This window comes from Calidris pugnax, unplaced genomic scaffold (genome assembly GCF_001431845.1).
Source record: "Calidris pugnax isolate Ruff unplaced genomic scaffold, ASM143184v1 scaffold9, whole genome shotgun sequence".
NCBI lineage: Eukaryota > Metazoa > Chordata > Aves > Charadriiformes > Scolopacidae > Calidris > Calidris pugnax.
The window spans coordinates 2,514,778-2,540,488 of NW_015090778.1; the positions used below are offsets into that span (position 1 = coordinate 2,514,778).

The window sequence follows — 25,711 nt, forward strand, 5'->3', positions numbered from 1 at the left end:
AAAGGATGCTGGATTGGGCCCCTCTGATGTTGTTTCCAACATTGGGAAATATTGTGGAAATAGTTGTATTTTGAGCAAGCTTTCTTTTCATCAAGTATTTTGTGAATTAAAATTTTCTTGCACAAATGATCCCGAACAGCCTGTAGGAAAAAGACCTTCAGACACAGAGTCAACTCAATTTTCTCCACCACTGGCCCAGTTCTTATCAGTGTAAAATATTTATACAAAAACAAATAACAGAAATTAAAATTATTGCCATCAACATGCGTGTCCCTGGAAGAAATAGAAGAGAAAGAATTATTATTTTAGCTATTGGTCATCAGAGTCAGGACTAGATCTTTTATGAGCCTTTGATCTGCACTAAGATTATCCTGTGATCCAGAAAACAGCAGCTTTCACTCTAGTCTTTTCTGATCTCCCCTAAGCACGACAACTTGTAAAACAGTTCATGCTGTCTGTCTATTCCTTTGTGACTTCTGGATTATGGATACCAGGCATATTATGCTCAATGACTGGAACGTGTTGCTAGAAGAAAGGCTCTCTACAGTTATTACCAACAGGCACAGATGCAAATTGTCAGTGTCTCTGTATCAGCGGGGTGCCAGGGGGAATCAAGATCTAAATGAGTCCTTTGGCACTTACCGTTCTGAGACCTGTGATGGTGCACCTCAAAGACTGAAGATTATCCATAATTATTTCACCAGCCAAAGGAGAAAAGTCTTCTGAAGAGCTCCATTCCACTAGGAAACAAATAGCAGGAGAAAATCAAATCAGATACCAGTCTAAGCAACGAAATCAAAGTACCTGAACCACGCACAGGTTAAGCTTTCTCCTGGCTGTTTCCCATTCCATGTGGGTACTAAAAGTCACGCTTAACAATAATGTTTAGCAAAACCTTACACAATAATTATATCTCTGTGTATGAGAGAGAAAAGCAAAATACTGCTCAAAAGCTTTTCAGGAAAGAATGCTTAAAAATACACTGCCATACAAATTATGTTCAGTCAACATTTGCCCTCGTTTAAACAAATCCCTTTTAAAGAAACAGAAGTAGTGGAAAAGAGTAGGTAGAGGATCTGGACCTGCTAATGCCATTTGGCAGATCATACATTCAAACCAGCAAAAAGTACTGTTTTGCAATTGGATCTGCAGAGGGTAAGGCATGGGCAGAGAGACCTTCTGACTCCACAGGTCTACAAAACTCTCATCACCAGCCTTGGCTAATTTGTATAGAAATATCCTCCTTGGACTAGATTAGACACTCACTGGAGTCTCTTCATTGGTTTCAGTGGGTTCTGGCTCTCTTGTCCAACCCTGATTCTGCTGTGGTCACTGAAATTACAGAGCTCCACAAGGACCAATTAAGTTGTGTCCACTTTTGCAGTGACTGAAGCTGGCACATCCCTCCCAACCTGTCCCGGAGCCTAAATGACAATGGGGACCTTCACCAAAGGGCTCCCATAAGCTTGTACAGATGACTCATATTCCTGCTTTAGGGGTTATGAAACCAGTCATCCTGCTGTCAGTGCTCTTCCTCAGTACTTGCAAAAATGGATGTGCATGTAAAATAGCATCAAACAGACCATGAAAAACTACTAGATGATTTTTAAAATAGAATATATGCAAGGGGGAACTAATATTTTCTTTGCATAATTATTATTATTGGAGTCAATAATTTAGAATAGTTCAGAGGGTATAGGTATTTTAATTTCAGCATGTAGAATTTTCATCTTCTGGTTGTGTCACACTGGTATTTTCACGTTAAAAGAAAGAAACTTCTCAGAATTTTTTGCTCAGCATATACATTTAACTGCCAACACATTTTTCTAAAATACCCAAGTATCAATAGCACAACTCATTTTTCCTTTCTCTCCTAATTGCTCCTTTTCTGTGATTGCAGTTTGTGAATGCACAGCATGTTCTGCAACATTTATGTATTTGCTGGAATGAAAAGGATATTGGTTCTGCCTATTGTCTTTGAACTTTTTCAGTGTATATTTTTCTAGTTTTCCCCGGGTTTTAAATACCAGATTACCACCACCTTTAGTGGAAGCAATCTCTGTACATTAGTATGAAAATGTAGAAGCTGTTAAGGTACCACATTGTAGGTTTTTGTTGACAACTTAATTATAGGAATGCTGGTATGTACCATTGAACTTGATGGCCTGTCAGAGTTTCCACTGCAAACCCTCATGTTCAGAGTTTATAACTCCACTGTGTTAAATCATTGAGGACATTGTATACATGCTGCAAACTTAGATGTGTGGTCTGTTTTCCAGAAGGATAAATTGGAGATGTCCTGGTCAAACTGATGAACATGTTATCAAGAGACTTGCAGCCACTTCACGTATCATTTTTCTTTTCAAAGGTACATGTAAAGTAAGAGAGTGTCACTCAAGACAGATTCTGCCAACAAATCCTGTCTTCATTGAAACTCCCGGGCATGACTGACAGCTGCTCAGCACGAGGGGCCGTGCTAAGGTTGTGCTTTAGACAGCAAAAGCCAGGGTGAAATAAGCAGCTTTAAGCTGCTCTTGAGCTTCCCAAATTTTTAGGTGTTCTATAGACTGGAGAGTGCCCAAACATGAACTGGGAGTTCAAGAGGCATATTTAAATTTGGGCAGCCTACAGAAATTAACATTGCAGCTCCATTCTGCATTCTGGCATTTAGAAAGGTGCTCCATATATTTAGAGATCTAAATATCACTGCCTGGAGAGGAATTAACTGCCTTAATCCAAACAGGATTGTAATCCTACACCTTTGCAAGGGTGTGTACAGCAAGAACAGCATGATACTAGTATTATGACCAGCAACAGCATGGCAGTTTATTCTAAGGATCACCAAGTTCAGAGAAAGAAGCTGTTACTAAAGGGAGGAAAGGCTGACATTGCCCATAAAGCCATCTCAGGAGCAGGTGAGGAGGTGGGTTTTGAAATAATAAATGACAGCTTTGCTCTGACGTTCTACAGCAAAATGTTGTCCCAACGCATGTCGTTGGTGAAACCCCATGTGCAGGGCAAACCCCCTCATCCACTTGCTGGGTGACACCATGATCTCCCAGTCCTTTGAAGGACAAGGACTCACTAGGGAGAGTGACCAAGTCTGCTAGTCCTTTCACAAGTTACTGAGGAGAGCTGTGTACCCTCTGATCCCCCCAACCAGCTGAGGCTTCACAGCCTGTTAGGCTGAGGCTCAGCTTCTCATTATGCAGCCAAGTAGTGCCAGAATTTTGCACTTATTTTTTCAGCTTACACTGCGGTGGCTGAGACCCATGAAATTAAAAACATAGGAATGTGATATTAGCTTGTGGATCAGGTTATGGTTATCATTACCATTGAGAACCTCTCTTTTATAGGATATTTACCTAACAAGTTGGTGTATACAAAGTTACTCCAAATTCAATTTTCAAATATATATATTTAAAAACTTCATATTTGGAAAACCCCCTGGCCCCCAGTTTCAATAAAAATTTCCATAACTGAAAAATAAATATTTTTTGAGCAGCTGTGCTGGAATAGTGCCTTCTTTTTCCTCTTGTTTCAAAATATTACAGAAAACATATCAATGGGACACACTGAAGCATTGCTAGTTTTGACAGAATTTCATTCTCTGACTCATGATTTCCATCATAAAGAAACATAACAAATGTTGGAATTTTTTGCTTACTTTTGATTTCAAAAAACTTTTTTACCCACTATTTTACTGATTCAAGTGAGAATAGGATGACGATATAATTTTAAAGAAATGCAAATCAACTTAAGTCATTTATCACTTAAGTTTCTATCTCCTGTTATACATTGCTAGATTTCAGCTTTCTACTATAATAGTTGTCTAAAAGTAATACATAATACTCTACTATACTAATTCATTCGGTTTTAACCCTTTTAGGAGGATGTGAATACCATTTTCCCTATTTTATAGGTGGAAAGATAAATGTAAGGAGGGAGAGGCAGAGCCTCTTGTTGGTTCAGCAGACCCCAAAACAACAAGGGACAAACTCCTATGGCCTCTATTACATTTATTAGGCCAGTGTTGCTCATGCCTTCTGGCTCTGTAGGGTAGATATAGCTCTTTCTGGTACCAATACGAAGCTACACGTCTACGGTCTTACCCTTGTGATTAACCTGGATCTAAAATTATGTAACTTTTTGCACGAGGAACCCATCATGGAGACTTTGCTAAGTCTTTGCCTGCTTTCTGAGAGAGAGCTGGGGGAGACTGCTCTGGTAGTAAACAAAAAATATCAACCATTTGTGTAACTCTAAAGTACTTGGGACTTTAAGAGAGAACAAAAGGCTAGCTAACCTCAGTACTTTAAAAGTTGAATATAAAAATGCACAAGTATAAAAACCTGAAGATGAAGAGGGTCCTTTATAAGAGCCCAGGAACAAGAGCTGGTCTTGTAGACTGCACCAACTGTGCTGTAAAGGACCTGAAAGCTGTTGGGTGAATTAAGGATGGAGCATGTTCCAGTCCTGTTCTGAACACCCCAAAGGCCTGCTTTGTCGTGAACACTGAATGTCTTCGCTGTTGCGGCTTTCCATCTGACACTTCACGTTATGTCAGAGCAGGGGTTTTTTGTGTGTTTAATATATTGGTCACTATGTGTTTTAATGAAGGTGCCCTGTATTCCAGAGCTAGCAAATGCACGATGTGTTGCTGCGGTCGCCAAGATAAGTAGTAATTTTTAAATAAACAGCAGTATAAACAGTTACATAAAACTCATGTAAATTGCTGGCACATAATTTTAGACTGGCTTAAGTTATGTAACCTACTTGTGGCCAAGTTGCTTTTTTTTTTTTTTTAATACTCAATTCATGCACTTTAAAATAAAGGGAGAAGTTTATTTTCACCTGTTTCTTTCCCACTCACTATATTTCTGTTACATGGAGCACGCCTTAAACAGCTTATCAAAGAGATTGACAGACAGACAAGAAACAAAGTGAAGGCACAAAACACCTCCTGACCCTATTGTAGATTCTTTCAGGAAAGCACCTTCTCCTGAGTCGAGTAAATAGCCTGAGCCACAGCAGAATTTGTCATTTCTTTTGGCATTTGTTTTTGCTTGCACTTAAATTACTCACTGAATTGCTGAGTAGATTAATTAGACTCAGGGACAGGAGTTCTGTTGCTAAGCTGATGGAGTTTACAGAGCAGTGCACTGAGCTGGGATTCTGAGTTTTATTCTTGCATTTGCTACTGACTTGCTATGTGACCTTAGGCAAAGCATTGTGCCACTATGGCTTTCAACCCACACTTAAGCAGCAAAGATTCTCTCTCCTTCCCTTCCTCCCCGGGTCCTGGGCCGAGGCTGAAGGACACAGGGATCTTGGCTTGTGTTTCTGAGGGCCTCCAAACAAATAATTGCATTGTTCAATAGCCTCCCTTGAAATGTAAAACTGAAAGAGACCACTAGTACCAGAAACTACCACACACTGTCTTTTTCTGCCTGCTGATCTTTATGAAATGATTTTAATAATCTACACTCATAAAGTCTTAGCTGCTTGATTTAAGGATATTGAACACTGCCATTCATGTGAATGAAATCAGGATGAAAGTACCAAAATAAATATTTAGAAGTATAACACAAAGAGAATTAACACTAGTGAAAAGCAGGAATTGGTTTGTTAGTGTAGCCAGCATCACCAGCTCAGATGGAGAACACTGCAGTATTTGGTCAGCTCCTCCTTGCTGCCTCGAACTGTTCTTTCCAGCCTGAATTAAGAAAGGAACCCATTTTCTGCAGATTTGGATTCAGGATTGGTTCATGCCTCTCTCATGTTTGCAAATTCTACAGAGAATGATAGGAGAAAGACAAGTCGTACCGGCTGTAGGGAGTACTGAAGTACTGACAGAGATCCCAGCATAGTGTTTCCATTAGGAAAACCAAATGTGTGGTACTGAGGAATTTGCATTTGTTCCCATGGATTTGCTTTTTTGCATGAAGGATATAATCCATCCATAAATGCACACTAACTTAGAACGTCTGGAGTTGGCTGCATTCTGCTTATAAGAGCATAGACAGGGACAATATGACACAAACCACAGCATTTACGAAAGGGACAGGTGAACTTTTAATTTTTATGTTTACTTAGGGATTCTAACAGGGATTTACTATGCTGCCTAAGTGACTTAAGCATATTGCTGTGCAAACACAGAAATTAAAACAGTGTAGTCATGGCCTGGGACTAGGATTTCTAGGTACTACTTAAAGTAAAACCTGAGCTCGCAATTGCTCTAAATACCAGCCATTCGTTATTTTGAATCTCATCGATTATTTCAATTATTTCTGCAAACTTTTTCAAGGCTCTTTGTACTGAGTCAGTAGAAACATCAATAAGGGTGAAGAGGAATGAAAAAGATGTAAACACACACAGCACTGTGTTCACCTGAAGGAAATAAAGCACCGCTGTGTTCTAGTGTGGAAGAGCTATGGGCGGGTGCAAGGCCCTCTCCTCAGAACAACAGTCAGAACAGAACCAAGAAGAGCATTCCTAGACTTCTCTGAGAGAGCACATCTTCATTTGAAATTTCCATGGCTATAAAGCTTCATGACACTTGTTTCAGAGAATTTTTTTAATAATCAAATCCTTAATTTGCAGTAAACCTTCTTCCCAAACATCTCTGGGCTCCTTTACCTTTTATGCCTGCTAATAATAACTGATGATGTCAAATAACCTTTTCTGTGCCCCTGTTTCTGTATGGTCCTTTCACCCAGGCCAGAATACACCTGTCCCTTCCCCTTTCCTCCTCTCAGCTTCCCTTGTCTCCACTGTGGGGTTCCACTCAGCCATGGGCTTTTCCATCACATTTAGAACTAGCCAGGCCAGTTATGACCAGCACTTGGCATCTCCTGGCCTCCCCTCTTACCTGTGGCCCCTGGCTACTGGCACCTGCACATATGCCCAGCACAGTACTGAGGGGGGAGCTAAGAGGGGGCTCATGAACTCACTGGGTGCTCAGACATATGTTAACAGGGTGCACGTGGGTGACCAGCTGGCTGTTCATTAGTAAATTAAATGGGTGCTCATGCATGAACTGATTGGGCGCTCATGCATGAATTGATTGGGTGTTCATGCATGAACTAATTGGGCACTCATGCATGAAAACAGTAAAGCCTGCAATTTATGCTTGATACATGAGGTAGGAGCTTGAATCAAAGGCATCATTCCAAATTTACATTAATTAATCACTTCTGTGGGTCAGATCTAATTACTAGAACTGTATCATGTCCTGGTTGGAGAGAACTATGTTTTAGACCCTTTATGCTTCTAAATGGTCCAGAAAAGTCCATGATGGACCAGAGAAGACTTCAGACAAAGTGATGAGCAGGGAAACTTTGACAAAATCCCTTTGAAGACATTCTGGTTTTATTTAAGTCTCCAGAGAGGAAGCATTCCCAAACCCATGAGTCAAAGATCTGCTAAATCAGGAACCTCCTTCAAGACAGAAGCTGAGGGTCTTGAGTTCCACTCCTGGCACTGACTATAAAAAATTCACCTCCTTCATGCCATACCTATGAACTAACTGGAAGCTATAATGCTTAGCCACATACAAATAATTTTTAAAAATACTTCTTAATCCTGGTAAGTCAAAGCAAATTTAAAAGGTAAATCACTGTCTAAAATTCAGCAACATCATGCTATGAACCTTTTTTGTTAGACAGCAAAGGCAGACAAAACCAGAGCCTATATGTCTGGGCTTTCTCATAGCCATTCACCTTGAGCTGCTGTTCAAAAGCCTTATAAAAAACAAAGCAGGAGGAAAGAATGATTGAATTGAGTAACTGGTGTCTGATCAACTACATTAGTTAATTACACCATCACTTAATATGTGATCCATGTTCAAAGGTGCTTTTAAATACATAGCAAACTTAAAAAGTAGGAGTTCTTAAATTTTATGTTAAGTTCAACACATACTACAGACATTGACAGGAGCTAGAAATAGAAAGGTTTGTTTTAACATTTATACATTTCTGTACTTGCTAGGCATAAAAATAGAAGTCAAATTGCACAGTCCTGTTAGCTACCAAAATGTAATGTGCAAATAAAGTGCCCAGGAGACCTAATAAAATGCCATAAATGCACTACTGTAAAAAATATCAGACCACACCTATTCAGCAGGATAAATTCAAATGTCGTACAAAGAAATGTATTCTCTTTCCTTTTTATGGAGTAAGAACTGTTTTGGGGAAAGAAAGAATGAGTTTCAAAATATACAAAGAAACTTTGGATGTAAGTGAAAAGGGCTTCAACATCACTTTGAATGGAGAATGCTACTTAATTCCACTATAGACTGGAACAGGATCAAGCAGTGACATAGGATGTACTTCAGAAAAAAGCATAGGTCTCAATGTCAAAGCACCACATCTTCATACCTAAGATTCACTTCTACGAGCATTCATTCCCATATCCAGGGTTCTTCTAGAAATCAAAGAAAGCACAGGCTTGCTGTTTTCTACTCCGACACTGCTATGTGAACAGTCAGTTGCCACTAAAGCTGGAGATACCATATGTATTTAGGTCTTACCTAAATATAGGTATGTATTTAGGCCCCACCTATTAGTCTGGCCAAATCTGTCTGGGGTCAAACCCACCATACAGTACTAGGTGGATCACTGCAGGAAACCTGCTATGGAACAAATCCAAACTTGATCAAACATGGCAAGTCAACTATTGATAGAGAAATAAAATGCATAATTACAAAACATATGGTATATGGTGTTTGTATGTGCTCGCAGGGAGAAGCAGAATCCCACACAAAAGGATAAAATTATTTTGTTGTGAGAGGATTACCCCTGAGAATAAAACATGTAGAATCACACAAGATTTGTTGACAGTTTTTGTAAAATCTTTGAGGTTTGTTCACATTGAAATTTTTAATGAAAGATTTCCATTGACACACTGAGATGTCAACTGAGAATCTCAAACACAGATATTTTTTGAGCTACAGAACATATACCATACATGCCCAACCTGGCAGGCTTCCTCATCCCATGATCTCAGGTCCTGACCCTTAACGAAGAAGCAGCTCCGTTCATCCTTCAGTTGAGACTTCCAGTGTTTGAGACACCAAATTGCAACAGCCTCTCCTGGACAAAGATACTCACTATAACCAACCCATTTCATGCGACCCTGTGATAGGAGCATACTCCGGCTACTGCATATGGAGCTAGGACTGAACCAGCCATTTAGAGACAATTTAAATTATTCCCATGTAAAAATTCTGAAATGAACCACAAATTGCCTTGAAAGAAGGAAGGCAGAGAGTGACTTTTTGTCAAAATTTAAGCAAGATGTAACTCCTCCTTTCCTGATCTAAGCTGATGTGTTGGGTTTGTTAAAGAGCTATAGTGACAAGGGAAATAAAAATTGTTCTCTCCACCCAACAGAAATCCTAGCAGGCAGCTGGGCAGTCCTGATAAACATGAAATACTCTGCTAAAATAAGAAACTAAACAAAAAGGTAACAAGGGCTAAAGTGGCCTAGACAACTTAGCATCATTATCTGGAAAATAACATGGCATCCAAGTCCACAGCTATACCCAAACAGAGAGAAGATCAGCTCTGGTTGCTACATCAAACATGGCCCAGATCTTTTTCTTTCTTCCTCTTTCTTCAAACGTAAATAGTTCCAGGCTCTTAAATAAATTAGCTCAACTTTGGCTATACAAGTTGTTTCATTTTTTCTCCAAAAGGGGATATAGATGTTTGTTTAAAAATTGTAAATAAAATATAAATGGAGATTTTCCATTGCATAGTGATTCTTTCTGGTAGGTAATGATCAGCACTGTCCATTTTCCTTCTTTATCCTACACTTGGGGATCACAGCAACATTATGACTACTGATGGGAAATGGATGGGGGAAATAAATGCAATAAGAGGAGGATTACCTGTACTTATTAACCATAAAAGCAAAATAATAATCAGGTTTAAAATGCACAGAAAATAAGTGCAACAAAATTCCTTACCATTACTTATTATTTTGTTCTTTAAAAAACCCTGCTTTTTGTATATGTTGTGTGGAACATGTGAACCCTAGAAAGGCTAATTAGTGAAAGACAACAGTTCTTAAAAGCTCCACCAGCACTTAATACTTGACTCTGCTGGGGCTGTTCCTAGGACCCAAGTAGTGTCTATCTGGATTCTGTTGTTGCTGAGATTTTTTGCATCAAGATAGTTACAGCAATGTAGCTCTAGGATAAAAATACATCACACAGCAACAACATGACAGTGTAAGCAGAAGGTTCATCTTAGCTTCAAACTGTGACAAGTTATTTTGTATATTTGTGTGGAACGTTTTGCTTGTGTTTTCAAGGATGTAAAACTAAAGCAGGGCTTAAGTACTTCCATGATGGGATGTGAAGTTTCGCTTTAGGGCGTAATTAGCCAAGGGCAAGGGTTTTTCTTCTCAATATTACAGTGATGCTTCACATCCTTCCTAAAACTGGCTGGGGTGAGGTGTCTCTGGCTTTGAATCTTTCTCTAGCATGGAGCAGATTATTGCTGCTATTATTGATTTATGCCATGCCTGTCTGCTTCCAGCCTCAAAACACTTTACTAAGTTACACTATACATAGGAATCATTTCACGTCAGCCACCACCGCGCCGTAGCCTTCTCTGGAGAGAAGCTGAAGGGAGCCATTAGGATGGTGCCTGCAACATTAAACAACAATCCAGGAGAGGAAGTAAAGAATACTCTGGCTCCTTAAAGCAATGGCTCCACAGAATGCAGTCACTGAACTGCCATCCAGCTGGGACACCAACGTCAATACCCATTCACCGTGTGTGGTTAAAATTAAATCTCTTAATGAAGTGAGATGGTTTTAGTGGTTAGAGAGTGAGTGCAAAGTATTATTCTCCTGTATTATTATTTGTAAGCTATACAGCTAACAAGGGAAAAGATCACACACAGGAAAACAGCAGACAGTTAGATAATGTTCCAAGCCCAGTTTCTAAATGACATTTGGGCAAATAAAGCTTTGGAAAAATATATTAAAAAAAAAAAAAAAGAGGACACACTAAAAAAAAAAAAAAAGAGGACACACTAAAAAAAAAAAAAAAGAGGACACACTAAAAAAAAAAAAAAAGAGGACACACTAAAAAAAAAAAAAAAGAGGACACACTAAAAAAAAAAAAAAAGAGGACACACTAAAAAAAAAAAAAAAGAGGACACACTAAAAAAAAAAAAAAAGAGGACACACTAAAAAAAAAAAAAAAGAGGACACACTAAAAAAAAAAAAAAAGAGGACACACTAAAAAAAAAAAAAAAGAGGACACACTAAAAAAAAAAAAAAAGAGGACACACTAAAAAAAAAAAAAAAGAGGACACACTAAAAAAAAAAAAAAAGAGGACACACTAAAAAAAAAAAAAAAGAGGACACACTAAAAAAAAAAAAAAAGAGGACACACTAAAAAAAAAAAAAAAGAGGACACACTAAAAAAAAAAAAAAAGAGGACACACTAAAAAAAAAAAAAAAGAGGACACACTAAAAAAAAAAAAAAAGAGGACACACTAAAAAAAAAAAAAAAGAGGACACACTAAAAAAAAAAAAAAAGAGGACACACTAAAAAAAAAAAAAAAGAGGACACACTAAAAAAAAAAAAAAAAGATGACACACTAAAAAAAAAAAGAATTGGCAGTTTCTCAATGTTTTAGGGAACTAAACTAAACTGATGTCAGTTTTTATCCCCTATAATTCAGGTCCAGAGAAAAGAACATTATTAGCTTCTCTTAATGAGCAGGTATTCCCTAAACACTGCTGTAAATGCTCCTGAATTTTAATATGCTAAGAAAAAGCAATGGTAAAGTATTGGGGGAAAAAAAACCAACCTAACAGCTTATTTTTGTCCCTGAGTTAGCAAAATGCTTGGATGTTTTCTGGATGGGAGGTTTATATGTCTGACTAAAAAGATCCTCAGACAATGTTATCAAGCTCTCCTTTCAGGGCTTGTAATTGCTAGCTGGTTCTAATCATTCCTGCAAGTGATCATTTGAAAGGTTCATTTTATGACCCCTCAAACTGGCACAAAGAATCTCACTCCATAATGTAATAAACAATTCTACAACCAGTGCTTAATTAATTCCCGAAAGTCACCAAAAGGAGCTATTAATGATCTTTCTTTTTATCTAACCATAAATATGCAAGTCTCCTGGGATAAAGGATTTAAAAAGCACATTCTGGCAAAACTAACTGTCAACTTGATAAGGCATAAAATGATCACCAGTGAGGGTAATTCAAAATACGACGGCAACGCTGCCTAGACTGATTAGAATTCTCTGAATGTTGTACTTCCCAAAAAGAGGACAGAATCGACGCGTTGCAAAACAGACGCAACCCAAATGAACAAACCAGACAAAAACATGACAACCTTTATAAAATTATTTTTAAAAATAAATTCTATTTGGTAATTTGCTTAACTGTGAAAATATCAACAATCATTATAATTAGAATGTGGGCAAAATTTCAGGGTTGTTTAAAATATGTGTATTACAGAAAGCCTGATATTTTCAGGTGAATTTAAGTGTTTTAGGAGCCCAAGTATCGTTTTCACAAGTAAATCAGGCAATAGGAAGCCCTTAAATGAAATTTAGTTTCCTGGCAACCCAAGCCATTGCTGAAAATTAGATTTAGGCTTCTAAAGGTCTTTGACGTTTTTGAAAATCACACTTCCTGCAGCATTGCACAGCTGACTAGGTGTAATACAGTAATTTATCCTTCTACTGAGGATATCAGGAATGGAATCGCTTTGATGGCTTTGTGATGTCTAGGAGGAAAATTCTTACTGGGCATAGCCTGTGATGACTGGAATCTCTAACCAGAAGCAAGGGAAGGAAAGAAAGAGAGAATCTGCCTTTTCCAAAATAAACTCATGCAGTCCTTTGGGTGCTTGTGCTTGATGCCAGTGGGGCATGTGCACCAGCATGTCCCACCTTCAGAAGAGCTCCAGGAGCTATTGGACCCTCAATGGACTGGGGGCATCTGAATCTCTCCTGTTGAAGCAATCCCTGTGACACCCACTCATGGAGACATGAAATAGACTGCCCCACAACACAAGCATTATGGCTATTGCTATGTGCATGGAAAGCCAAGGTTCAAGATCCTCTCAAATGAGTTTTTAATTATTTATACAAGAAACAAACGCAACAGGAAACATGAAGGAAGATGCAGTGGGAAAGGACTTTCAGGCTCCCCACCCCTTGACTCCCTTGGGCTGGGCAAAGGCAGCCTCAGATCTTCAGAGCAGTGCTTTTCAGTCCCTTGACCTGCAGAAGGACTTGGGCTCTCACTGGGAGGAGGTGGCTGTGGATTGCTGCTCTTCACACTGAAGAACTTACTGTTCCAAATATTTTAGAATACTGAAAGTTCCTTTAAACAGGAAATTTTGAAATTTCTCATTTTTATTCTAATCTTCAATAAAACTTTTTTTTTTTTAATGTTGGAATTTCCTGTGGAACAGAAATTCTGTTTTGAATCCGTTTCTATTCAACAGCACTATTCAGATGGAAGCGTTCTCCTATTCATTCCACTTTGCAAGTAACTGGTGCCACCCCAAATGTACTGCTCTTCCAAGAATGATGTGGCAGCTCTGGAATAGCTAATTAGTTGGGCTGTATGATGCCTCTGCCAAAAGTTTCAGTTTCCAGAGGCATTCCTTTAAGGAATGGTGGTGTGGGTTTGGCATTTACAAGGATACACATGGTTTCGGGAGCCCACAGGCACCAAAAGTTAGCTTGTGTTTTATAACTGCTCATCTCAACCCAGCCATCGAGCCGATGTCCTAACCACAGTAAGTCAAGCAAACTTCTTCAAAGCACTCAGGGAGAAAGCTTTTGGTTAATTTATTTTTCTTTTTTAATAAAAATTTTCTCTTTGGGGCATCTTTTAAGAAAATTCCACTTCTACAGCTATTAACTGGGAAAATAATTAAATTCAAATATTACTAGCAATGTAATATAATCTCTTGTAGATAAATATCTTTGTCAGCCCTCAAATTTCTGTGCATTGTTAAGGTAAATGAAAGATGTCTAAATCCAGTACCTTTATACTTGGTCACCACAGCTGAGTTGACACTCAAAGGTTCTTGGAAGGTGACAGTGAGTGATGTACTGCTTGTTACCATGAGACAGACGTTGGTTGGCGCCTCAGGGGCTCCTGGGAGAGAAGAGAAAACATCAGCTCTTCAGCACAACAAATCCTATTCAAACAATGTTTCTGAGTCTTCAAAGAACCCACTGAAAATCACCCTGCAATTGTGAGCTTTGGGTTGTAGGTGTTTGTGTTCTCTGCCTTTTGAGCATTTTAATTAGTGCCCCTGCTAACAATATCCTGCAGACACCATTTGTTTCTATCATGGTTTTTGGCTCCTTTTGGTTAAAAATATCTTCCTGCATATATGTAACCCAATAAAACAGATTCATGCTAATTATGTCAATGAAAAGCCCCTATAAATCTCTTGGGGTGGGTAGGAGGAGAGAGAAAGGACAAAACCACAAAGAGCTAATTAAACCTTTATAGTTTCACTAACAAACTCAAATTTATCAAATAACAGAAAACATTTTTACATTATTGTGATTCAGAAATTGCAAATTCCACAAATGTTTTAGTGAAGTAGTTCCAAAATACACTTGTCAGTTGAGATCTAACATTTTTATTTATCTTTTTTAAAAAAAGCTTAATTCACAGAATATCAATGAGACTCAATTCAGAAATCAAACACAAAATGTTATGATTACTGCTGGGATTAGTTTAAAATATCATTAACTTACACTTCTGCTTTATTTCCTGTATTTAGTATCTAATACAAGGAGCACTACATCTGTCTTGAAGAAGTAATCTTAGAATACAATAAATTTGAGAAAATTGTTTGTAAGTACATTTACATAAATATGGTTGTAAAAATGTTAATGGCAATGACTGCATTTCATTGACTAGGATGCAGCTATTTTAGATCTACTTGTGAAACAATTCAGCCCTGTTTACTCCCTCACACGGGCCCAAATTCACATTTACTTGAGTACAGACTCACTTCTACAATTTTTTAAAGTGACCCAATCTGTGACTGTGCTGGTGAAATGTTATATATGGATGCCAAAATTAAGATTAAGTTTTCAAAATTTGTGTATGTAAAATGAAATTTCGGTTTTTGATCAAATGTTTAGATCAACTCCAGTCTTTTAAAACAGAATTATTTTTGTAAAATCAAATTACAACAGAAAAAAGGCCAATATCCCCATCACTCTTCCTCCCTATTCATATAGACTTTTCTAATCATCCTATTTTAAACTCTGAGCACATTAAACGAAATCCAGGAGTAAATGTTAAGAGAAATAAGCAAGACAGAATCATTAGATCCTGAACCAAGCATTTGGACGTCTCATCGATTTTATGCAGCCCATTCCTAAGGGAGCTGTGTGCTTGTTGCTCTCAGATACTTGGTCCTCTATTGTCCTAACATCAATTTTCTTCTCATTCTTGGGAAGGCCGTTTAGTTGTGTGCCTCAGTTTCCCCAAACTAACGTTTGTCTGCTTCACAGCAGTGCTGTGAGGAACAGTCACAGTGACAGCACCTTTGCTAACAAAGGCAGAGTGTCGTCAGTCGCAGAGTTCTTGTCTTGAACTGTGCAACTACTTTCTCCTACTTACTGGCGTGCTCGTAGCCCGCCTTCATGCGCTTGTACAGCCGGTGTCTCCATTCCCATGCTTTCAGCTGCTTCTCTTTCTCTGAGCTGTCTGTACCGTGGCCTTCATTCAGCACCTGTGCAGACAACTCGGTAACTCGCTGCTGTGCTTCCTGGACCAGCGTACTCAGATGCACTGACCTGCTTTCCTTGTTAACAACTACCAAGAAAAGGGAAAAGTCAATCATTGCTTGGTGGACTTAAGTGACAAAATTCTGGCCTTACTCATTCCAGTATAACACATGTAAGGACAAATCCTTGAACACTCCACCTTCCGGTAGTTCTCTTGTCATCAAGTGGATTACAGCATGCCAATTTATACCACTTAAGGATCTGGTCACTTACGAATGAATAAATTGAGCAGATTTTCTCATATGCTTGAAACATATCTTAATTAGACTGAAATTGCCTGTATGTTTTAAGTTCGTGGAATATTAAAAACAAACTAAAATAATAAAGCATTTAGTTTCTATCCCACCCCTACTTTGTCATGACCCCATTAAGATTTCATACAAAAAAAAGAAGGTTGCAGTGTTTATAAACACGTACAATGTGTACATCTCTATAAGCAGAGAGAGATCTAACAACTGGCAAACTTAAGAATGACAGTTTTGTACTTAAGGGCCATGGCTGGTATAGAATGGATCTCTTTCCAGGTTTTCTTTGTGCCTCAGTTTTGCCCATGTAATATCTAATTACTCCTCTGACAGACTGGACAGGTAGTGAGCAGTTTACACATGGAGATTTTGTTTTTCTTCACTGCTCAGAATAATTTTAATTTGATGTTTATCAGGTCAGATTGCCTGTATGAACTTCTGTGTGCTACAGAAAGGTGAAAATGAAGATCACATAGGTTACAAACTAAAATAGGTTTGATTTTAGCCCGTCTTTAGCACAAGACTACCCTAAACCAGCCCCTTGAAATACAGTGAAACGTGCTGAATCAAATCCTATTTTAAGAATTACTCTTAGCCGGAAATTGTTCAAAATATTTGCAGTTTAGAAAATAGGACTTATAAAGTTTTTTAATCTGAAAAGAAACACAACCACTGATCTAATACTCAATATGCAGGAAACAGTGTACAAGAGGAGAAATTCTGAAATCAAAGAAAATAACTTTTCTCTGGTGTCGGGTATTTTTGCAGAAGAGCTCTGAGACAGTCTTAACTGAAAAGGCCCCTATTTATCGAAAACTCTGCTCCAGCACAAGCAGCTGCTGTTAGCAATGCTGGGCAGTTGCTGTGTGGGCACAACCAGGGTCTCAGTTTCCCTAAGGTTTTTACAGGAACAGCATGAACCTTGCACAGGATGCGCTGGTCATTCCCTTGCATAAGCCAGGAGCAGCAGGCATTTCTGAAAACATTGGACTGTACCATATAAAGGACCAAGACTGACAAGTTTTTAACATTAAAATGCCAAATGAGCAAAGACACCTGTACAAATGAATGTGTTATTCCTAAACTGGAATCATAGGATTATGGGACAAATCAGGTTGGAAAGGACCTTCTCTAGTCCAACCTTCTGTTCAAAACAGGGTCAGCTATGTACGAGGTCAGACCAAATTACCGAGGGCATTAACCAGTATGGACTTGAAAACTTCCCAGGACAGAAGCTTTACAACCACTTTATGCAACCTGTTCCCCTGCTTTCCTGTCTTCATGGTGAAAAAGATGTTTGTTTTATCCAGTCTGAACTTCTCGTTTTAACTTTTGCCCTTTGTCCCTCATAACAATATCACAAAGTTTAGCAGAGTCTAAGAATAACCCTACAAACTACTGTGAAAAGTGCCATGGGATCTTTAAAGCCACAGGAGGAGAGCAAAGAATTACTCAATGCTTCTGACATCCAAAAGGTTGTTTTTGAAGAATGTTTGTTTCTAAGAATTTTCTTTCAGAAGCTGGCCTGAAGCCATCCTTCTTGAAGTTGATCATTCTTCATATGGACATTAGAGACATATGGCCAAGCTTACTGGAATCCGCCGGTATCCTCACACTGCCTGTTTACTGGGAGGCCAAAGGTGATAGTTTCCTGGATCCGTGCCTACAATAAGCATGTAACACATCTGATAGCACAACAGGACTGAGCAAGGAGATTTTATTTGCCAGAACTTCAGGTGATTGAGAACTGGCATTGGTTCAAGTTCTCACTAGGAATCTGGCTCTATCTGTTTAATCAAGATTTTGATGCACAATTGTCAGGTCCTGGAAACGTGTCCAATCTGCCACTGGAAATTTTAATCTTTCATTTGGCTTCACATGGACAGGCCAAGCCAAACCATGCGTATGTGATGAATAAGAGTAACTGAGCAGATAACACAGTGGACTTTGCCTTAAATTAATATTTTAAATGCCGTACTCTCTGATCTTTCTTACTTTGTGTTTAAGAGATGTTGGGTTCCTGTGAAGATTTATACAGTCTGAGCTCCATGTGGAAATGAAGATCAGAGTTTTACTTTCTATTGTTTTATCTGCTGTTCTTCCTATTCCAGGCAGAAATCCAGGTGATACAGATGGAAGCTATCTGTGCTCCAGATTCCTCTTTTTTACAGCATCAGGTTAGGGATTATAACGAGATTTCAGCTGGATTGCCATGGCTAATAGTGGAAGAGCAAGAGTTTTCTCTGTAGGAAGCTTTCTGTGTTCACTTGGGATGGGGAATTCCCCTACCTTGCAATCTTCCAGATCCGTGCATCTGTCCTATACACTTCCAATGAGATTAAGAGATGCTTGTGTCCTGTCCCAAAATTGGGGTGAGTCAGAATTTTACCTTGAAATCCCCTCCCCTCCCACTCAGTCCTGCTCAACCGCCCACCATAGAGAAATGAAAATGCTGTGGGTGCTGGATCATGTTCTTGTAGCCCTGAGATCATACAAACAGAATGGGTTTCATTCTAACAGGGTTGGTTAAGTACAGAAAGCAAAGCAGAAAGACTAGAGAAAACAGAAAGTGACTGCTGTCAGTTCCACAAGAATGAAGCCACGTATAAAGCTGCTGGGAACCTTTGTTTTGAGTGCTGAAAATAACTTTTTGCATTTTGCGGTCAAGTAGCAACTGCAAACCCTTAAGGTAAAAAAACCCCAAACAAACAATCATTTGCTTTTTATTGAGAATGCTTCATCCATTATTTCAATCAGAAAAACTAAAAATCAAGATAAGTGAAGTGGAAATTTGGTGGGTATATTTTGAAATGGAAATGAGGTGGTTATATATTCATATTCTCTGTGTTCATAGGCATGTTTGCATTAATTACAGGAAATGAATACTAATTTATGATTGCCCCTGCTCGCCATCAGACTGCATTTATTTACAGATGAGGTCAATGAAAAATTAGTTTAGTCTTTTTTACTGCTGTTTAGAACACTCAAGACTGTGTTTTCCTCTAGATTTGTCATGGTTAATGAATGTTGCTTCAGCAGTCAATCATGTACTCTAAATGCTGTCACACTTTTTTTTAAAGCCTCAGTCATGAACCATGACAGAAAAATAAACAAATAAATATAAAACTAAAAAACTCTTTTCACTGAGCAGCTACACTATGCAAAAATCTCCAGGGAAGGTTAAAGGAGGCCAGAATAAATGATAATATAAGTGCTGTGGACATAGAAAAGCAATAAAGGTGTACCAACACTGAGGGTCTGGCAAAAAAACCCAACACACACACGCACATGCACACACACTCTCCAGTGAAAAAACTGGCAATGTTAGTAGCCTCAAGGTGCAATTTCCTGGAGCACTGAGATTGACATGCCAGCACTAAATGTTGTTAATTTAACTAACTTCAAATTAATGGCAGAGTCTGCAGTGGCCGGACCCCTCAAACACAGTCTCATTATAGCCTTGCTGGGAATGTCCTAAATATAGGCATTGACAGTTTAAAACAAATTCGTATACATTGGTGTATTTTTAGACACAAGTAAGGCGTCAGAGTTTGTGTCATGGTATATGGTTGATTAATTGGGTTGGTAAGTCACCCTCTAACCCACAAATTGTGCATAAAAATGCCCATGAAGGAATACAAAGGATAGTTTTATAACTACGATATGTAGTTATAAGCAATATTGGTATTCCAGTAAAGTGAGTATGTCTGCTTTGTGCTTAGATTTTCTCTGGTTCTGTAGAACTTTGAAATTCTCATTTAGGTGGGATTTTAGGCCATTTGGAGACTAGGCGTGAGGAGTCTGTGGTAATGGAAATGATAGATTTCAACACAACCTGTCTCCTGAAGGCAGCATAGCCAAAATCAAAAGGATAATCAAAATAAACCAATGTCTAGACAACCCATCGTCCTTTCACTTTTGATGACAAACACCGTATTTCAGACCATGATCTTTGAATCACTCACTTAGTTCCTGTTTCCCTATTTTTTAAGATTTTTTTTTTCAGTATTGATAATAACTCAGCTGCTCCAGTGTTAATCACATTATTAGCTCAACCTGATTCATCAGGTGTGTGTCTGACATAAAGAACAAAAAAGATCTACTGAGCACACATTTAACAAGCAGCTATTGCTGCAAATGTCCTCCAGAACTGTGGTACTATTGCTGGAATAATCATCTTTATGATAAAAACAGTTGATTTTTGTGTGTAATGTAATTAATTTCCCAAAACAGTAGCAAACCTAATCTCCTACAGATAATTATCTAAGCCAATTCAGCGTGTGTGTATTACTTACAGTGTGGGCTTTCCTTTGCCCCAACGTGTAGAAGGGTCCTGGCAATGGGAACGTTGTTTGTCAAAATAGCAATATCCAGAGGAGTTAGTCCCTCACTGTTTGGTGTGTTCAGGTCCAGTTCCTCCAGTGTGTATTGATAAAGAAGAATCTGAACAGCGTCCAGATCTTGCTGTTCTACGGCCTCAAACATAGCTTCATTGCACTGGAAATTCTGCATATCAATAAAACCAGAAATTCAGTAAATTTTCAAATATCAGTGTTTAAAAAATATTTTGAGAGAATTTATGTTGTGTGAGATCTCTAGAAAATATTGATCCCCCAGCCCCAGCTTAGGTTCAGTTATAAACATGGAAATTGGTTGCAGCAGAACAGAGCTTGCTCTGCCTCTGGACTTGTGTGCTTGAACTTGCTTCATGTCTGTGGGAAGATTCAAGTGAGATTCAAACCCCCACAAAACAAACCTGTACCTACTTAGACATCTGTTCTGTAATCAAGTTATATGCGCAATATTATATGTTTTTAGTGTGAAACTGGATGAAAGACTATGACTTTGACAGAGCCTTAGACCACCATTTTTCAAACTCAAAATTTAAAATCTACAAACTCAGGTGATCAAAATCCAAATCAAACAAGCTATTCTGCAGAAAAACCTTCACAGTTCCAGTGGGAGCTAGTAACAGGTATTGTTCATTCAAGCACTTCAGTCATTTCTAGGTGCTCATATTTTTGCATTTAACTTGTAACTAGAAACATCTTTGAAGTCTATAGTCCTTTAATAAAGAAGTAGAGACTCAAAAAATTGACTGTCCAGTGTGCATGTCCAGAACGTGATGTGTCTGAACAGCAGAGAACACGAGCAGCCAAACCCAAGAACATACATGGCACCAACTCTCAAGCACAGAGAACCACTGAACCTTTTCTTACCAATGTCAAGGAGATAAAAGAATGGTATAATACAAAGAAATGAATCATTTCTTAATTGAGCTGGGAAGAAGCAGGTGCAGGAGAGTAGCATCGCCTGCAGGTTTCTCTTATGAAAACATCCTTCTGGAGCCTACAGTAATGACATGTTATTTGCCAAGATTCTTTAAATTCTCTCCCAGTGTCCCATTGCCATAATTACCCAATAGGTTTTTTTTTCCTCTTAAGAATGAGTTAGTTGAAGCAAGAGGCCCAGCTAAGCAAGGAGGGCTCAGCATGTGGTCACATAAAGGAACTGAGATCTACGTAGACATATTGTGCCAGTGGGCGTACTAAAGAAACGCATACATTAGAGAGCAAACGATCCAGATCCATGATGTAAACAAGCTTCCTGGGTCCTGGAACCCACATGGAGGAAACAGAGGGAATTCTTATATAATAATGTATTCTTTATGACATGAAATACTATTGAATTGAAACCCTCTTCTATTGTGATTAAAAATTAACATTTCAACCACATCAAACCATTTTCTTTTTTAAATTGATGCAGCTTTCTTTGTCATATCCCTGCCAAAGTTTTGCTCTCAGTGAAACACTTTCTGAAAGAGCACTAATTCGCTGCAACATCTTTTGTCTCCTAAAACATGTAGACTAATGGTTTGCAAGCAGTTCTGAAAAGGAGTCCACACCTCTGCCTCAGAATTTGATAAGTTCTACAGGTTTTTTTCAGTTGTGCTTGCAGTTAAAAGTGTCTCCAGAAATTCTGAGGCCTGACAGAGATCTTCTGATCTATTGCTTTGCATGTGAAGTATTGGTATCACACTAAGAAATTGCAAAGATAACATTATCTTAAATGTTTATTATGGACCTCACCTATGCTGCATATTAGGGATCAGCAGAACAAGAAGATAGATGTACATAAGATGATATTTACCCAAAATTATCAATATAGGGAAATGAGGTACTTATGTTAGATGACTAAGGATGAGATAAACTATGCAGCAATGCAGCTAATCTAGGAGAGTTGTGCTGACTTGGGAATCTACCTTTTAGACACCTAAGTGCAAAAGATAGCTCACGCTGGAGAAATATTTTTTTCTGTAGATTTCCACACAGAATAAAATATGCTACTTACTTAAACAAGTGCTTCATTGAAATGGGTCTCTGTCAATTTTTTTTTTTCAGATTCTCCTCCAGATTGTAAGATTCAGATTTAATTTCATTATCAAATACTTAGATCATGTTTCAGTGTTAGGTGTAAGAGAAAAATCTCAGAAACAGCTGAATGGTAAGCAGGTAGATTTATCATTTTTTATTCCCCTCTCTGTTCAAGGCAAAAAATCGTCTATAAGAACATATACTGTCAATCAGAGAGGGAACATCTACAGAAAATTCTGGAAAAGAGGCTAGCACATATTTCTTGTATTATAAGGTAAAACTTTAAAATGTCAGAAATTTTTACTGCAATGCAGCAATATTTCTTTTCATTCCAGTAGCTCCACACATCTGCTGGCTTGCTTATGTAACACCTTATCATCCTGAAATAAGAGATCTTACTCTGATTTCGGTGTTTTGCCCCTAGCCTGAAGGGATGAAGTGCTCTGGCTAGAAATTGAAAGAATTTTAACTAATTTTATTTATAATTACGAAATATTTTAATTAATGGTATGATTGTAATACATGGTATATGTTATCAACTCCTACTCAAGTCAATGATATGCATTTAACAGCTGTATGTCACTGTACTGTGTACTCCAAATTAACATAAATAGATCAGTCATGTTGCACCTAAAGGGGGGGAAAAAAAAGCTGTCCTCCTTCACTCTTTGAAATTTCATTATTATAAATGCAGAACTATGAACCGATAGATTGGGTTTTCGTATACATGACAAGAAATGCATAATATATTCATCAATTCTCCAAATAAATATGTGCGAACATTCTAAAAAGCATTAATTTCATTGCAATTTACACCCTTTTCAAATTTTTCTACAGATTTTGGAACTTCCTCTATACTGTTGTTTATGGAAATAAAGGGTAATTATGCTTCAGAAGCATCTGCATTTTGATCCAATCAGAAAACAAGCAAAATCATATTACTATTGTAACTGATCACAGCTAGGAAAATCTATTTATTTAACTGTAAATTCATGAAGAGCTTACTACAAAGGGAATTGGTTGAAGTAAACTGAATGACTACATTAATTTCCATTTCTTTTAGTTAAGTTTGGTTTAGGAAACACTGGGTACCAGTCTGAGAGCAGAACAAAAAGGTGCAGCTGAATGTTACTTGTGCTCACTGAGGACAGGAAACCAAGTATTTCTCTGTTCACTTCTGTGGCACTGGGTACATATATGGTTTCCCCCTTTTTTAAAATCAGAATATTCATTATCTTTTAATTGACTTCACGTATGTGCATAAAAGTTAAATGAGTTAGCATTTGTAGAGTGCTACCCTGAATGCTCAATACTGTTATTTGGTTTTAATTCCAGTTTTGTGTGAAACTCAATAAATCTTGTACTACATCTCAGGAGTTTCTTGCATTATATAAAACAACAAAAAAAAAATCTGTCGTATAATAAAAAAAGGATGGGTAACTTCAGTATTACAGCTGACATTAACCCCGTGATAGGGCTGACAAAAGCATTTGGCCCTTTTCAAATATATGTATGCATACTTTAAGAACAGATTTTACCTACCTGGATGATTATTGTAGAATTATTTTTAAAGCTTTGATTGCATTGCTATTTTTGGATTCAGTTATCAAGACGTAGATGCTTTTGAAAATGCATCTTTGGATTTTTGCTTGCCAAATGAAATACCTAAAGTATTTGTGAAATTTTGGCCTTAAATAAGCTGCTGAACAGAATCTAAGCACATGCTTAAGTTAATTCCTCATAAACACTCTTGCCAGCTAATTTGTTGGCAAGAATGTTTCACCAAAAGGGAGAAAATGGAAGAAAATCTCTATTTCTTCATTTCATTAGAAATCTGATTGAAAAAGCTGCACTGATTTAAAAAAGAAACAGAGCATGAATTTTATAAGCTATTTCATCCAATCCAAACAATTATGAGACCAAATTGCAAATATCAGGTTTTCCAAATGAACAATTCAGACACAAGCAATAGGCTAAAATATGTTGGCAGGTCTGGTAACTTCAGAGTGTAAAAACATGGGAACCATGATACGGCTTTTTTAACTGGGCACGTATGCATCCCTCACTCACATAGCAGTGCACATCTGACCAGGCTATACCAATTTCCATTAAAAAATATCCTGGTGAGACAGCAAAGCATCTACCACATTTTGAGCCACACCAGTAAATTGCCCTGTTTGGAAGTCTGCATTGAGCCCAGCTCTCCAAGTCCAGAAAAACAGTCTGCACACCTGACCAACTTTTCCTCAACTATTTCCTTTCACACAGAAAACAGAACTATATTTGAAAACTATTTCGTTTTCTGCAAAAAAGCTGATCATATTCTATGTAAAAGACTCTCTAGTATTGCAGTGTTATTCAGACTGGTGCAGCCCAGGGGTAAGAAATTCCAACAGGGGTAAGAGCTTAGTATCTTTAGACCCATGTGCTCAATTTTAGCCCAGCTGGTATTGTCACAAATATTAACAAGAGCCTTCTGATTTCTGCCTTCATTACATTTACTGGATAACCTTCTTCTGCTTTGAAAAAACCAACCCATCAAATTCAAAGAGAAACTGAATCACGTTTACAAGTGATCAGGTAAAGTTTAGGGGCAGTTTTTACCTTGCTTTTTCCTTGACTCAGTCCTGCAGCCTCTAATCATTAGCTAGACAGCTGTGCTATGTGATTAATTTATTTAGGTGTTACTCTGATGCACAAATGTATATACTGAAAAGGACTACAGTATTGCTTTGCAGTAAGTAATAACCATGTTCCAGTAAGTGATTCAGTGCTGGAGTGTTTAGAAATGCAATCTTATGTAGCTTAATTAAAATGAAGTGCCCCTTTCAAGATATTTGCTCTAGGTTTGACTGAAAAAGTCCACTATGTGCTACTGGAGTTGGAAAAAATGTTAAAGTAGTTTCTGCAAAGACTTGTTTTGATAAACATGAGTTCAAGAATAAAGCTATTTTGGGACATTGCTATGTCTGCAGCAAGACAACAATTTACTGAATGGAAAGTGTTGCACAGCAAGAGAGAATGGAAAGAAAACTCTTCACTAGCCAAAGCTCAAAGAAAACAAATTCTAACAAATGTTGTTCACTTGTCTGGAGACGTGATTTTAATCATTGACTGAGTTCTGTAGCACAGAAACTCAATGATTAGAAAATCCATCAGCTAGCAGCTTGACCTGGAATATTTCCACCCCTTCACTGATGCTTTCTTTGCTGTTTATTTCTAGGGAGAACTGTGAAAACAATAGGCAGAATTGATAGAATGGGATCTAAAGCCTTTTGG

At 38.0% G+C, this 25,711-nt stretch overlaps 1 protein-coding gene across 1 annotated transcript in view; it reads right to left on the reverse strand.

Moving 5' to 3' along the window:
- ANKFN1 (ankyrin-repeat and fibronectin type III domain containing 1) overlaps nucleotides 1–25,711 on the reverse strand; it is a 73,894-nt gene that overhangs the window by 39,975 nt on the left and 8,208 nt on the right. The window contains exons 4-7 of the mRNA XM_014949358.1: nucleotides 20,354–20,564; nucleotides 15,647–15,841; nucleotides 14,042–14,155; nucleotides 643–740 (exon numbers count right to left, since the gene is read on the reverse strand). Of these exons, the coding sequence (XP_014804844.1) occupies nucleotides 643–740; nucleotides 14,042–14,155; nucleotides 15,647–15,841; nucleotides 20,354–20,564 (618 nt within the window). The remainder of the gene's footprint in view (nucleotides 1–642; nucleotides 741–14,041; nucleotides 14,156–15,646; nucleotides 15,842–20,353; nucleotides 20,565–25,711) is intronic.